This window comes from Anser anser (assembly GCF_964211835.1).
Source record: "Anser anser genome assembly, chromosome: Z".
Taxonomy (NCBI): domain Eukaryota; kingdom Metazoa; phylum Chordata; class Aves; order Anseriformes; family Anatidae; genus Anser; species Anser anser.
In genome coordinates, this window is record NC_139723.1 from 2,361,526 (window position 1) to 2,376,468 (window position 14,943).

A 14,943-nucleotide genomic window follows, 5' to 3' on the forward strand; every position below is an offset into this window, starting at 1 on the left:
CTAGCATCGCTGCTTGAGCTGATCTTTGCATTTTGCCTTAAATTTAAAAATTTCTTTTTCTTCATATTTTCAAAATTGTATTTCAGTCTCATGCTTACCAACGACAAAGGTTCACATTCAGCATAAAAATCTACTCCATAGAGAAGAGAGATGAAGTATTTCAAACCACAGTCCATCTAAGGTGTAGAAGCAGCTCAAATAAGATTACATTATGGCTAAACTGACCTAAGATAAAACATTTGGATTTAGTCAAAATAATGGAAAGAAACAGGTTTTATTTTTGTTGTGTTCTTCACTTTAGAAGTCAGAAGTTTCAGTGAAAAAATAATTTTACTCTGAAGGTCTTAAGCGAGTTAAGCACCCTTTTCCATGAAGATAATTTTCAAAATGAAACTATGAAGTTCCTTGTCAGCTCTACTCAGTAATGATGGTTAATGTTATCAGTGTTTTTCATTTTGATCAACGAATGTAATTTTTAACTTGCTGTTCATTTCAATGATATTTTTCTAAGTAGCTCTTTGTGACATTTTGAGAGAAATTTGGAATGTATCCATGATTATAAGTGTAACAGTGTTATCAAAGTAGACAGATCTTGTACTACTGAATACCCGTAGGTGTGTTCTGAAAGCAAGTTACTCATAAAGATGCTGTTATCTGAGACACTTCATTCTCAAAAAGTTGGTGCTAATTAGAAAGGCTGGTATTTGTTTCCCCTCGTGGCCAAGAAAACAGCTCAAAATAAAATATTTAAAGTCAAAATAAAACATAAAACTTTTTGTTGCCTTCTATGATGGCATCACCTTCGCCTTCTATGATGGCTGGGTAGGTGGGGGGAGAGCAGTGGAAGTCATCTACCTTGACTTTAGCAAGGCTTTTGATACTGTCTCCCATGACATCCTGATAGCAAAGCTGAGAAAGTGTGGGATAGAGGAGTGGACATTAAGGTGGGTTGAGAGCTGGCTGACTGGCCGAGCTCAGAGGGTGGTGATCGGCGGTGCAGAGTCCGGCTGGAGACCTGTGACTAGCGGCGTTCCCCAGGGGTCGGTGCTGGGTCCGGTCGTGTTCAACATCTTCATTGACGACCTTGATGAGGGAATAGTGTCCACCCTCAGCAAGCATGCCGATGATACAAAGCTGGGAGGAGTGGCCAACACGCCAGAAGGCTGTGCTGCCATTCAGCGAGACCTGGACCATCTGGAGAGATGGGCAGGAAGAAACCAAATGAGGTTTAACAAGAGCAAGTGTAGAGTCCTGCACCTGGGAAGGAACAACCGGACGTTATCAGTACAGGCTGGGGAGGAGCTCTGCGGAGAAGGACCTGGGGGTCCTGGTGGACGACAGGTTGGCCATGAGCCAGCAGTGTGCCCTCGTGGCCAAGAGGGCCCATGGGATCCTGGCGTGCATAAAAAGGAGCATGGCCAGCAGGTCAAGGGAGGTGATCCTCCCCCTTTACTCTGCCCTGGTCAGGCCTCACCTGGAGTACTGTGTCCAGTTCTGGGCTCCCCGGTACAAAAAAGACAGGAATCTCCTGGAGAGAGTCCAGCGGAGGGCCACAAAGATGATACGGGGCCTGGAGCATCTGCCCTATGAGGAAAGGCTGAGGGACCTGGGTCTGTTCAGCCTGGAGAAAAGAAGACTGAGAGGGGATCTCATCAATGTGTATAAATACCTGAGGTGTGGGAGACAGAGGGATTTGGCCAACCTCTTTTCAGTGGTTTGTGGGGACAGGACAAGGGGCAATGGCCACAAGATGGAGCACAGGAAGCTCCGCACCAACATGCGAAAGAACTTCTTCCCGGTGAGGGTGACAAAGCGCTGGGACAGGCTGCCCAGGGAGGTTGTGGAGTCTCCTTCTCTGGAGATATTCAAGGCCTGTCTGGATGCCTACCTGGGCAGCCTGCTCTAAGGAACCTGCTTTGGCAGGGGGGTTGGACCCAATGATCTTTCAAGGTCCCTTCCAACCCCTTCGATTCTGTGATTCTGCGATAAAAGCATGAGTATAAGAATGCAGACCTTCCCCTTGAGTTTGACTAAAATAGGGTTCCAGAGACTTGTGACTCTGACTCAGTGCAACCTGCAGTATTAATAGGCATGTTGGCTCTTAATGAAAAGAACTCAAAAGTTCCAATGTGAAGCATAGAATGTTTGTCTTCCTTATTTTTGAGTAGAATTTCTTCTTTACTGAAAGACAAATTTTGCTTCCTGACATTTCCCCAACACATATTTTGACTTGCCATAAATCTAGTTGTTTGGCCAGATTTTTAAAAAGTAAATTTTGTTTTGTTTCTCTCATTGTTACTACAGTAACGAATGTTAATTTCATAGCCAAAATTTTCTTTTTATCTTTTATATCATGTGGAACGTCTGAGAAGGGGTTCTTTAGACTTTTCTTGGGAATTGCTTTCGATACCAGCTTTGAAGAGTGAAAGATTAGGATGAAAATGGATGTAAACCCTGACCATTGAGGGAATGTCCTTCCATGTGTGCTCTCTATGAATATCTCAGAAAGGAACTTGTCTGTCTAAAGTTTTGGCAGGAGTGCAGTGACTGGTTTATCATAAAGCACTACTCAGATTTACCAACTCATGATAGTTTTTTTCCTGAATCTATTAGTTATCTTGATTTTCTTGATATATCTTAATTAGTTACCTAGATTTCCACACCCCCTCCCCCCCCTCCCCCCCCCAGAAATGCATATATTTAACTTAAAAGTAACACCTCACATCACTATAAGATACTTTTAAAATGAAATTTTAAAAAAATTAATGTCTTCTGGCCTTGTGATTCCACAAATATTTTCAAACACAAGCTTGTTGATACTAACTCTGCTTGGCATAATACTTTAAACAAGACCATTCTACCATACTGAAACAAACAGATTAGTAACAAGAACTTTCTTTCAGTTTGGGAACTGGAAGCATTTTAGATTTTTTTTTTTTAACATTAACACCACTCCTTTATTCATAATTAATTTAATTCCTTGGAGAGTCTAAAACTTAACTAAAAATTAAAGCTATGGAAAGATATAATTTGCCACTATTTAATTTTGCTTAGTTTTTGAAAAAAAAAAAAAAAAAAAGGTAATAATAGTTCCTGTCTAAGAATTTTGAAAGTGTTCTTTAACAGCATCCCAGCCCTTTTGCTCTGCAGGTAGGTTTGGGAAAATCTCAGTTTTCTATAGTATTTCATCTTTCAGCCTCAGAAAATTCCATTGAAACCTTATATTGGATAACCCTTCTTTATTTTCATATAAACATACTCGAAATGTTAAAATGTAAATTTGCAGTATCTGCATGGAAAGTTTGGTGATCTCAAATGCTCCTTTATAATATATATGCCTGCTAGATTTTAGGTAGTTCATTGTAATTCTGTGGCTACTATCAACTGTGCTGTATATTTTCTCAGCCTGTATAAGAAAACATCACGCTAAATGTGCTTTATTACATGTTTATCTGCCATCAGCTTCTTTGGTAAGAGTTTACCTCTTGCATAGTTTCATAAATGTCTTGAGACTTGAGCAGATAATAGCACTCTACACCTTTGGTCTCCTCATCCCAAGCCCAAATGCTAAAGCAGGCTTATTGGCTGCCGTAAAGGAGATGACAGCAGCATTGTCATCTGGGAGTTTCTGCCACTGTATGGACCCCTCAATTTTGCCCTGCCTGCCTCTTACCAATAGCTCAGTAGTGATTTATACTTCTTCCTTAACTTTAGTTCAGCACATTTTTCTGAACTGCAGAATAAAAGCAAAGAAGATGTAACCATTTCCTTCCTTCAAATGCACATCTAGATAACATTCCATGACAAGCAGTTTTCACTATGATTAGGTTTAAAAACAATAACAATAATAATAACCCTTTTACCAAAGTCAGGTATATGCCTTTCTTTGGGGGTGGGAAAAGAAAAAAAGAAAAGAAAGAAAAAGAAAAAGAAAAAAAAAAAGCAAGATTAAATCTGAAGGATGTTTGCCGTAGGAATCCATCTTAGGAAGTTATGAGTAACATGGAGTAATGCAATTTCACTTTTCACCTTAAAAGAAAGCTAAATCTTGCCTGGTGTTTCAATAGGTTGATAATGCTAAGGATTAGTATTCTCCTTATTTTCTCATGTGACAGAAGGTAACTGGAAGTCCAGTGGACATTAAATGAAAAAAATAGGTACATTTCAAGCATTCAGATAGGTCTAGTAGTCATAGAATCGCAGAATGGTTTGGGTTGGAGGGGACCTTAAAGCCCACCCAGTGCCACCCCCTGCCAGTGGCAGGGACACCTCCCAGCAGCCCAGGCTGCCCCCAGCCCCATCCAGCCTGGCCTTGGGCACTGCCAGGGATGGGGCAGCCGCAGCTCCTCTGGGCAATCTGTTCCAATGACTCATCACCCTCTGAAAGAAGAATTTCTTCCTTATATCTACCCTCTTTCTACCCTCTTTTAGATTAAAACCATCACCCCTTGCCCTATCCCTACACCCCTGACACAGAGTCCCTCGCCAGCTTTCCTGCAGCCCCCTTTAGGCACTGGCAGGCCGCTGTGAGGTCTACCCAGGGCCTTCTCCAGGCTGAACAACCTCAAACTAGTCATAATTAATAACTGTTTAAGCAAGCAAACAAATACACTGGCTATTCAATCAAGCCAGAGAAACTCTTACTAGAATGAGAATTATTCTTTGACATATCCAAAGTGGAGAAGCAGTGTTTCTGCTGCAATTTTCTTTCTATTGTAATGATTGATTTCTGACACTAGTTTTTAAAACCTTTGACATGAAGCAACCAATTTCTTCTGTTTAAATTATTTTGTATCTTTTATTATAATAATAGTTGTTCTCACCAATCACAGGAAAAATTATTCCTTAATTTGCTAGAGAACAGAATGATTTTGTCAGGAGTTAAGTCACAGGGAGGTTTATATTATGTTTCCTGGTTGGAACCGGTAAGGTTTTTCTGAAAAATTTCTGAGATCTCTCTACACTGTTTCACTTAGAACTGATCAAGAGAGCTAAATCAGACATGGACCTGACAGTAATTTCACAAAAAAATTCACAGATTACAATGAGCATATCTCTGAAAGAAGATCAAGAAATATTAGAATATATATATTCTTTATCAATTCTGACAGTACAGTCTTAGAGTTATTAAAAGTCAAAGAACTGAGCAGATGTCTAGCAATGCTGAATTATACAGTCTGAATAACTTTTATAACTAGCAGATCCAGTGCAATCTTTTCTTGACTGTTAAATGTCTGTCAATAAATCCTGATGCTTAATATCAAGTGGTTAACAGAGCCAGCTGTGTACTGCTCATACATAATAGAAATAAAAAGACTGAAGATTAACATACCAGGTAAATTTATCCACATTACTGAAATTCTATGTATAATTGGCTTTACTGTATTTTTAGTGAATATTCTGGAGATCAGCCCTTGGTCAAATATATTGGAACAATGACTGCAAAATACCTTTGCTAAAATACCCTTCTGCTTTTTAAATTTTTTTATTTTTTTATTTATTTATTTTCTTTTTTATTATTATTATTTTATTTTTTTAACCAATTGCAGACCTAATAAGAGCAAGAACATAAACTGTTTTAGTAATCTTATAATACTCCTGGCCATACTTTTACTTTCATGTAATTATATTAGTTGATATAGAAATGTGTGGGTATAATTTTTTGTGATGTCAAGATGTTTAACAGACATTGCAAGTTTTGTCCAGGATTTCATGAATAACCTTCTTTCTTGATATAATTTTTAGATACTATGAAATGTTTGCAGCTTTCTACCTGCATTTTAACATTCAGAACTTGACACTTAAAGATATATGGCTAGCAGATGAGTTTACAAAATAAGTGTAAGCTATAGCAAATATAGAAGCTTTTACTGCACTAAAAAATAGACAAATTTGGCTTACACTAAGCTCTTCATGTCTGCTGCCATGATTGCAAGGCTCCAGGCATGAGTGATGATTACCTAGAATAGAATAGAAGAGTCATTTCTGTTAGTATTACCACAGGGAAAAAAAAAAAAAAGGCCAAACAAACCAGAAACCCCTGATAGGAATCCAAGACATGACTCAACTGGTGCCAAATATTGGTCCCAAACTGGGTGGTGTATTACTGACTTTTTTTTTTTTTTTTAAAGTTCAGACAAAATCACATGCATATATCAGAGCAATAGATGGACCTGAAGAGTTTGCCAAGCAAAATATTAAAGTTTTAATCTAGAGAGGAAAACTAAAGGCTAGATTTAACAGAAGTTGGGTGTATTCCACAAACCAGCTGTTCAAATTACATGGTATCTTACCAACTGATCTGTATAACAGATGAAACTAACACAAGTAACCACATGTAGAAGCTATGAATTCAAGTTATTCTATTTTAATTTATAAAATAAAACATTATTATGGTATATTTATATTAAACAATCCAGAGACAAGGCATTGGACCATAAAGGCATATGAGCAGTAAGTACAAAATTGCAGTGACTATTGCTGTTGATAGTGCATTAGTAGGCAAAGTAGGCAGATTAATTTACTTACGGTAAGCTAAGTGCATTCTTGGCTCGTAAAGGGAAATCATTTGCTCACTTAAGCCAGATATCTGACTTTTGATGGCAAATGTCACTGCCTGGATTTCCCTTTGACAGTTTGGCAACCTCACACCCCTGTTATAGTATCCACTTATTTGTCTTGTTTTCAGCCAGATTAATCCATTCTGTTTTGACAAGAAGACTGATGGGTAATTGATAACTGTGATAGACACAAACAGAAGAGTTGGATGCTGAATAATTCAGCACTTTTCAATATCAATAAGAGAACAGGTTGAAGAATTTGTGTCTCTATTTACACTTAAACTAAACTAAGTCAGCCCAGACATTTATGCTGCCAGTCTATCAGAAAACCAAACAGTGTACATTCGGTTTCCACCCGACAAAATGTTTTATAAGCTTGTAACAATATGTGTGAAGCTGCCAGAATAATAAATAGGTACAGCAGCCCATGCATGCTAATGTTATGTTGTAAGCAGTTTTGTTGACAAGTGCTAATACTTCTTTCATACTATCATCAAAAGCAGCTAATACAACAGCCATTATTTGTTGGCTTTCCAAGCAAGACATGATGGATTGTGACCTTAATATGGGTTAGCCAAGTTTTGAAAGTTAAACAACTTGCAATAAATCATGGAATTATTACAATGCAGTTTAATTGGTTAAGGACTGTTTATTTCCTAAACAGGGTGAAAAATTTCTGTTTCGGCACTTTTAATTTGCAAAGTGCATTTTCATTATGAATGGCAGTTTAATATTCTGCTCTTTTGTCATGCAAAATATGCAACACACAGGCAATCTATTAATTGGACAAAAATGCATTGCAAGCGTAAATTATCCTTTATATCATCACTTGTGAGCTTTTACATCTATTAAATGCATTAAATGGAACATAGTTAAAGGTTTTACAACTTGGAGGTTAGTTCTGAAATCTAAGTCAAGCTTCAAGATAATTTTAATGACCTTTATTTCTAGCAAAGTAAAGTAATTAATTAGTTGTAAATATAAAGGACAATTTAAGCTATTATATTATTCTTTAAAAAAAATAGGTACACTGATTCTATTGAATAAAAAGTCATAGAATATGTAGCACTTTATATTATTGTATTTCTTTTGTAAAAATAGAGGTTTTTTCTGCCTCCTTTGTTGTCTTTCTCCAAACAAAAATGCCAAATATTACAAAATTAATTTATACAAAGTGACTCAGTCAGAAACAGAAATTGCAGTAGATTTCTAAACTTTGCAGCATTTGGAACTGTATTTTATACATTAATGCTCATTTTGGTCATAATGGTCAAAATGTCAGCTAGAATAGCACACCTTTACAAACCTGAGAACCTTCTTCTAGTATCGCTGAAACACTCTAGAATGACAAGCTTTTTTAATAGTCTAAGAATACAGCTTTTTGATGATTTAATATTGTTAAAATATGAAATTGAAAATACAGTGGAGACCACAAGGCACCTCAGTGGCACACGTTATTTCTATGAGAAAAGCTAAGGGGATAAATTGCCTGGCTAGACATTTTAACAGAAAAGTTAAAAAGGTTCCTAGCACAAGAATAGAGCAAAATACATAGAATATCTAGAATTAGCTATTATCTAAAATTATTTTCAGTAAGCAATAGTTGAACATGGTTCGTGACATGAAAAAGCAAAATATTTTCAGTTACTGCACTCTACTGAATACAGCTTTCTTTAACAATTTATCGGTAGCCTAAAAGTTCAACTTAGAGAGTACAATTATTAACAATTTCTAGTTGTGCAATAACTTTCTTTTAAAAGGAGCCGAATTATCTCAGAGTGTAGTCTTAACCTTTGATAAATGGTGGTGATTCTCTCCTCTTCCACACCCACCACTTGGAATCAGGATCTGGCTTGTGTGGGCAAATCAGCATAAAAGAAATGTACAGATCATTGTAAGTGCTCGAGAATGAACGTTGCTAACACAGAAAGATGTGCCTTCTGTTTGGCACATTACTTACCAAGGCAAGAACGAGTTAAATAACAGGCTTATGGAAAAATAAATAATATCAAGTGACAAACGGTATGTATAGAGTGTCATCCACCAATAATAGGTAATGCACTTCAAGTGACGATGGGCTGATAGGGCAATTCTGGTTGGAAGGGACCTTCTTCTTGGCAACTACGAGGTATGAAGAGGTTAGTCACGACTTTCTGGTCTTGAAAACCAGTACAGATGGAGGCTGCACAACCTCTCTGTTTCTAATGACCGCAATATAGCATTACCTCTTGCTATGAAAACTAAAGGGCATCTAGACATTGACTCCAGAATTTTGCTTTCAACCACACTGGTTATATATCATCTACCTTTGCAATAAAAGAAAATATAGTGCAGTAATCTGCAGTGCAGATTTCAAATACTGCATAAGGAATTTGTCCATAAATTTAAGACAGCAGCCAGTGAGAATATGGTATTCTGATATTTATTTTATTTTATTTTACTTTATTTATTTTATTTTATTTTATTTTATTTTATTTTATTTTATTTTATTTTATTTTATTTTATTTTATTTTATTTTATTTTATTTTATTTTATTTTATTTTATTTTATTTTATTTTATTTTATTTTATTTTATTATTTTATTTTATTTTATTTTATTTTAATTATATTATTTTATTTTTTATTTTCAGTTTTCATTGATTCCTACTGGTATTTCAGAAGTCCGTAAAGTCTTAGGATCATTACTGGACTCAAATACATGAGAGACCACCATTCATCCACCCATATGGAACTGATTTCATGTTATCATTCATGTATTTGTTTCACTTCAAATGGAGCATTTTAACTATATCAAAGAGAATTGTTTCTGTTCCACTTTGTTATGCTAACTAAACTGATAATTGCATCCATCAGGTGAACACTTGGATTATTTACCATTTAATGTTATGAGCAGATAACTTGTACTGTAATGTTCCTTTCCTTAAAATTAGACTGTGATTTTTCCTGTCATGTATTGCAAGATACTTAGCAAAATCTACAGCCGTTCAGGGAAGAGGTATCAAACTTTCTTTTCTTTTCTTTTTTTTTTTTTTCTTCTCATTCTTTTAGTTTGCTCATGCCTTTCCCATATAACTGCTAGCCAACATGAAGAACTCATTGATGGATGCAGTAGCCATGGATATTCCTCAGACAATGCACAGTCAGATGGGTTTGGTTCTCTGTCTCCTTTGCCTTTATCGCTAATTGAGAGGAAGGGACAAGGTGGAGTGAATTTACTTGATGGGCCACAGCTTCTGGGATTGTTCAGCTATGCAAGAATAATAATTCAGAACTAGTGGAATTAGCATTGCCAATGGAATACGGGGCAAATGAAGACAGATTTCTTAAAGTGTGTGAAATTTTTTCACAGGAGCTGTGGTGTCAGAAACTCAGTGTGATGTTTCCTTGTCATCTTTACTAGCTGGAAATTTACCTCCCTTGGTTGCTAACAGCTGATAGCTATGATTTGGTAGATTTAAATATAAATCAAGTAAAGATGCTAATTATATCATGTGAAAAATTTGGATATGCTATCAAAGATTGTTGTGGCAAATACAAAGTGGTGGTGGTTTGAGCAGGAAAGTAATTTTATGTTCAGCAAAATAATCTTTAAAAGGAGGTCCTAGAAAATGTTGAGTATATTTATGTTTATAAAACATATATTTTTTTATATTTGTATCTACTTGTATAAAACTCCAGTATTTTAATCCCTCGTGTTTTAAAAGATTCAGTTTTAAACTCCAACTCTCTTTGAAACACTGGTCTTCCTTGTAGTTAATAGCATCTGAGTAGAGAGTTTGACTTGTTATACTCTGAAAGGGCCAAACCTTTACCCGGTCTGTTCCAGTATCTTTGCTTGTTCTTGGGTCATAACCAAACCCTTTGCCCGTGAATTTTCTACTCCCCTGCCAAACTCATTTACCATTGGACAATACCTCGCTCTCAGTTTCAGTATTCATCTGCCTCTCCACAAGGTATTGAATGACTACTCAAGCCTGAAAAAACATCTCTCGAGAGACATTTTCAGGTAGCTGAAAATTAGCAATAGCATTTCTACCTGTGGCTATGAAAGACAGCGTGAGAATTAATGATTGTCTGATAGCAAAGAAGGGCTGTTTAAGAAGTTGTCTGGTTTGCCTCCCTGACCACTGCTGGCTGTTGAACCTGTACAGCAGTTCTTTTAACAGGTAGCAGCAGAGCAGAAAGTAACCTTGTGAGGTCTATTTACTAGGGATATTGCTAATCACATGCAATGATTTGTTGCAGGTCTGAACATATGATTCTACTGACATTTCTTTCACTAAGAAGACCACCACTTCGGAGGGTCTGTTCCTCCCCAGATCTGTGCTTCTGTGCTGTTTCGTGGGTGCAGCTCATGTCAGTGCTATTACAGACTTCTTCATGAAACTCCTGGGTTAATGATCTCCTTGTAAAAACAGAAAAACAAAGCAAACAAACAAACAAACAAACAAAACAGCCAAACTGAAAACCAAAGCCTAAATACCAAATGAATCACAGAAAACTCACAGGACTTTATCAGTGTTAAAAGTCAAATCCACATTACTGATAGACATTATAATACGGCACATGATGTTAAATATTTTCCCCATTAAAAGATGTAAGACCTCCTCCATAAGCTTCTCTTTCTTTGATTATAGTTTGGTTGGTTGTTTTTTGGTTGGTTTTTGTGTTTGTGGTTTTCTTCTGGAAATTGTGTGGTGTCTTTATCAGCTTGGTGATTTTTTTTAGTTGCCGGCAGCTTTTGCAAGGGGGTAGAAAAGAACAAATGGGTACATTTCCTCTGTTTTTCTTACTTAGCTCTGGTATATTCCTTAGGGATTTTTGAGGAATTTTCTTCTTTCAGCATTGGGAGATTAATCTGATTTTAAGAGAAAGCTTTCTTATCTTGCGGCTACTGAAGAAGCCAAAGATTCCTATTGATTCAAGGGCATAAGCAAAACGGGACTCAAGAGCAGGGAAGCTGGAGAAACCAAAGGGTATAGCAAACAGAAAGATAAGGTTGAACTATTTTTCAGAGGCAAAAAGCTCCTGGACATACAGGCTACAGGATGAGAAGATTTCAGTGCTGGAGAAAGATCAAGTAGAACAATCAGGAGTAAGAATTTCGGGTGTGAAAGTAGGAGTTTATGGCACAGGAGGCAATATTATACAGAAGTGCCACCTCAGCCTGGTACCGAGATGAATAGCATAGAGCCACCAGCTTTGGTATTTCTGGGGTTTGTTTATCAGCTGGTCAAGATCATTGCCTAGTGTCCAGCAGTACTGACTGTGGCTAGACGGTGGGCTGCAGAGCTTGCTTTCCAGGAAGGATCCAATATAAGCTGACAGCAATAGTTCAGGAAGATCTTGTTTTGGAGCTTTGTCCTTGGGGACATATGGCATTGCTTCTTTTCTTTGATTCATCGGTGACAGAGGCGCTCTTGTTCATTTTCTGATCACAGTAAGTGATTCTGATAAAGAACACAGAAAACAGTTTGGTGAATTCCAGAGCTTCTGAAGGGGTTCTGTCAGGCATTTTGTGGGGGCACAGATGTGGGAGACACAGATGTTACAAAGAGGCTCACTAGGAGGCAGTGGTGTCTATGGTATAGTAACAGAAGAGTTGCAGATGCTGTGTAGATAAGAATGAGCCATAAAGCTAAAGTGAACAAACTTCACAAAGTGATTTTTTGCCTGTTCTTCAGTAGTTATCTCTAACAAAAGAAGCAAAACAACTTAGTTTAAAATATGCTGCATATATATGGCATCTTGTGGGAAAGTTATGTATAGTTACCAAGAATCTTTCACTGTAAAAAGCTAGAACAAGCATTTGGGGGGCTGGAGGAAAGATACGAAGCTCTGCAACTCACAGAAAGAAGTAGCAGATAATTAAATAAAGGAAGTTTATGAAATTGTGAAACAAGTCCTCTTACTTGGGTACCATAAAGAACTACTCTACTAAGGTACTAAAGATATATTAGATTTTTCTGACAACTTAGGGTGAGATTCGAAGGCAGGCATAGGTACCTTTTTTGTGTGTATAATTATGGGAGCATATTTCTAAGAATGTGGGGATTGCAACCACTAGCTTTTATCTGTGATTCAGAATTATGAGGAAAATGTTATACTGTTACTACCATGGTAATTACTGAAGGTAGCTTTTTGTATCTTTTCCTATTATTATTATTGTTGTTGTTGTTATTGGGGGGGGGGGGGGTGGTGCTAGGTTCTTGCATGAATGAAGAAATTACTTCTTAGGCCTTTGTAGCATAAAGGTGAAGTTTAAAACAGTTTTGTTGCAGTGTGGCTGGTCTCTCAAATTGAAATGACATGTGTTTCTGCAATGAAAAAGAATAAAAAGTTCTGTTTGCTCCAACAGAAAAATATGGCAAATTCTGTTTTGTAACATGTTCTTATATGTCTAAGTAATATTTTTATACACTAGATAACCTAGGTACGTAGAGCAACACAGAATAAAACCAGGCACAGGATTACTTGAAATTTGTAACAAGAGACTGACTGTTTTTTATAATATATTATCTATCTTGAAAATGTGTAGGACTGCCTTATCACTGTGCTTTATTGTGCAGCCATAAATAAACTGAACTTTCAGGAGCTTTCTGACTAGATAATAATATAGGCTGTTTTTCTTACGTATCTTTTGTTAATGCAGTACTTTGTTTTGTTGTATGTGCTTATGGGTGTGGAATTTTATGTGGTCACATTTAGGCTTGGTCAATGATACTATAACTATAAACTCCACTTAACACTTTCAGAAAACCAAGCTGTGGCTCCTTGAATTTTGTTGTCATGGAACTGTACTGACAAGTTACTAGCAGTGTTTTTTCTATGACATCATTTTTATAGAGAAAAAAATGGTTAAAAAAAAAAAAAAAATGAGCTTGACTTCCATTGAAGCCGTAGAGTTCTCGAAGTTCATCCATACAGTAATGCTGTTCCATATATTACTAAAATTTGGATCTTCATGACTAATTTGATCTCCTTTGAGAGACATAGGTTAAATGAAATGTAAAACAAGCAGAAATACAATATCAGAAGTGCCTCAAAGCATGCTACTTCTGGATTATGGAACTGATGTGATAAAATATTCAATCTGTCAAAAAATCACTTAGAAAGTTATTTTACTAAATGCAACACGATGTAGTTTTGTAGTTTATAACTTCTGCTTTATACATACTTTTTTTTTTTTTTTTTTTTTTTAAACAGTTTTCAACAGATTTAGCCTTGGTCATGCAAATTATACTGTTTTGCCATGTAAAATCCAGAAATAACATGCAGGAATGTAGCATGCAATTGGTTGTCAAAGCAAAGTTAGTTATGCTTAATTTCACCTCTTGATACGAGTGAGTCATAGAATCATAGAATCACAGAATGGTTTGGGTCAGAAGGGACCTTAAAGCCCACCCAGTGCCACCCCCTGCCATGGGCAGGGACACCTGCCAGCAGCCCAGGCTGCCCCCAGCCCCATCCAGCCTGGCCTTGGGCACTGCCAGGGATGGGGCAGCCACAGCTCCTCTGGGCAACCTGTACCAGTGTCTCACAACCCACTGAAGGAAGAATTACCTCCTGGCATATAATCTAAGTCTGCCATCTTTTAGTTTAAAACCATTCCCCTTTGTCCTATCATTTTTTACCTGAGTAAAGAGTTGTCCTCCATCTTTTTTATAAGTCCACTTTGAGTACTGAAATGCCACAAAGAGGTCTCCCCAGAGCCTTCTCTTCTCCAGGCTGAACATCCCCAGCTCTCTCAGTCTTTCTCCATGGGTGAGGTGCTCCAGCCCCTTGATCAAATTCATTGCCCTCCCCTGGACCCGCTCTAACAGCCCCACATCCTTCTTGTGCTGAGTGCCCCAAACCTGGACGCAGAACTACAAGTGGGGCCTCACAAGGGCAGAGCAGAAGGGCACAATCACCTTCTTCCACCTGCTGGCCACTCCTCTGTTGATGCAGCCCAGGACACAGTTGACCTTCTGGGCTGCAAGCACGCACTGCTGGCTCATGTTGAGCTTTTTGTCCACCAGAACCCCCAAGTCCTTCTCTGCAGGGCTGCTTTCCATGAGTTCTTCTCCCAGTCTGGACTCCTGTACAGGACTGCCCTGAACCAGGTGCAGCACCTTGCACTTGGACTTGTTGAGCCTCATTAGCTTCATGTGGGCCCACTTCTCCAGCCTGTCCAGGTCCCTTTGGATGGCATCTCTTCCTTCTGTTGTATCAACTGCACTGCTCAGCTTGGTGTCATCTGCAAACTTGCTGAGGGTACGCTTGATCCCACAGTCTATGTCATTTATAAAGATATTAAACAGCACTGGTCCCAGGACAGACCCCTGGGGGACACCACATGTCACCAGCCTCCACCTGGACATGGAGCCATTGACCACCACTC

The 14,943-nt window shown here is 37.7% G+C and overlaps 1 protein-coding gene across 16 annotated transcripts in view; it reads left to right on the plus strand.

Moving 5' to 3' along the window:
* The window catches only part of KIAA0825, a 259,062-nt gene that overhangs the window by 210,686 nt on the left and 33,433 nt on the right, over nucleotides 1–14,943 (plus strand). For 14 of the 16 annotated variants that reach the window (XM_083817019.1, XM_083817027.1, XM_083817028.1 and 11 more), the window contains one exon: nucleotides 10,806–11,996. The exons of the other annotated variants lie outside the window; for them this stretch is intronic. In XM_083817019.1, coding sequence (XP_083673145.1) covers nucleotides 10,806–10,944 — 139 coding nt within the window. In that variant the 3' untranslated portion in view covers nucleotides 10,945–11,996. Of the gene's footprint in view, nucleotides 1–10,805; nucleotides 11,997–14,943 lie in introns of those variants that run through there. 16 annotated transcript variants of the gene reach the window in all.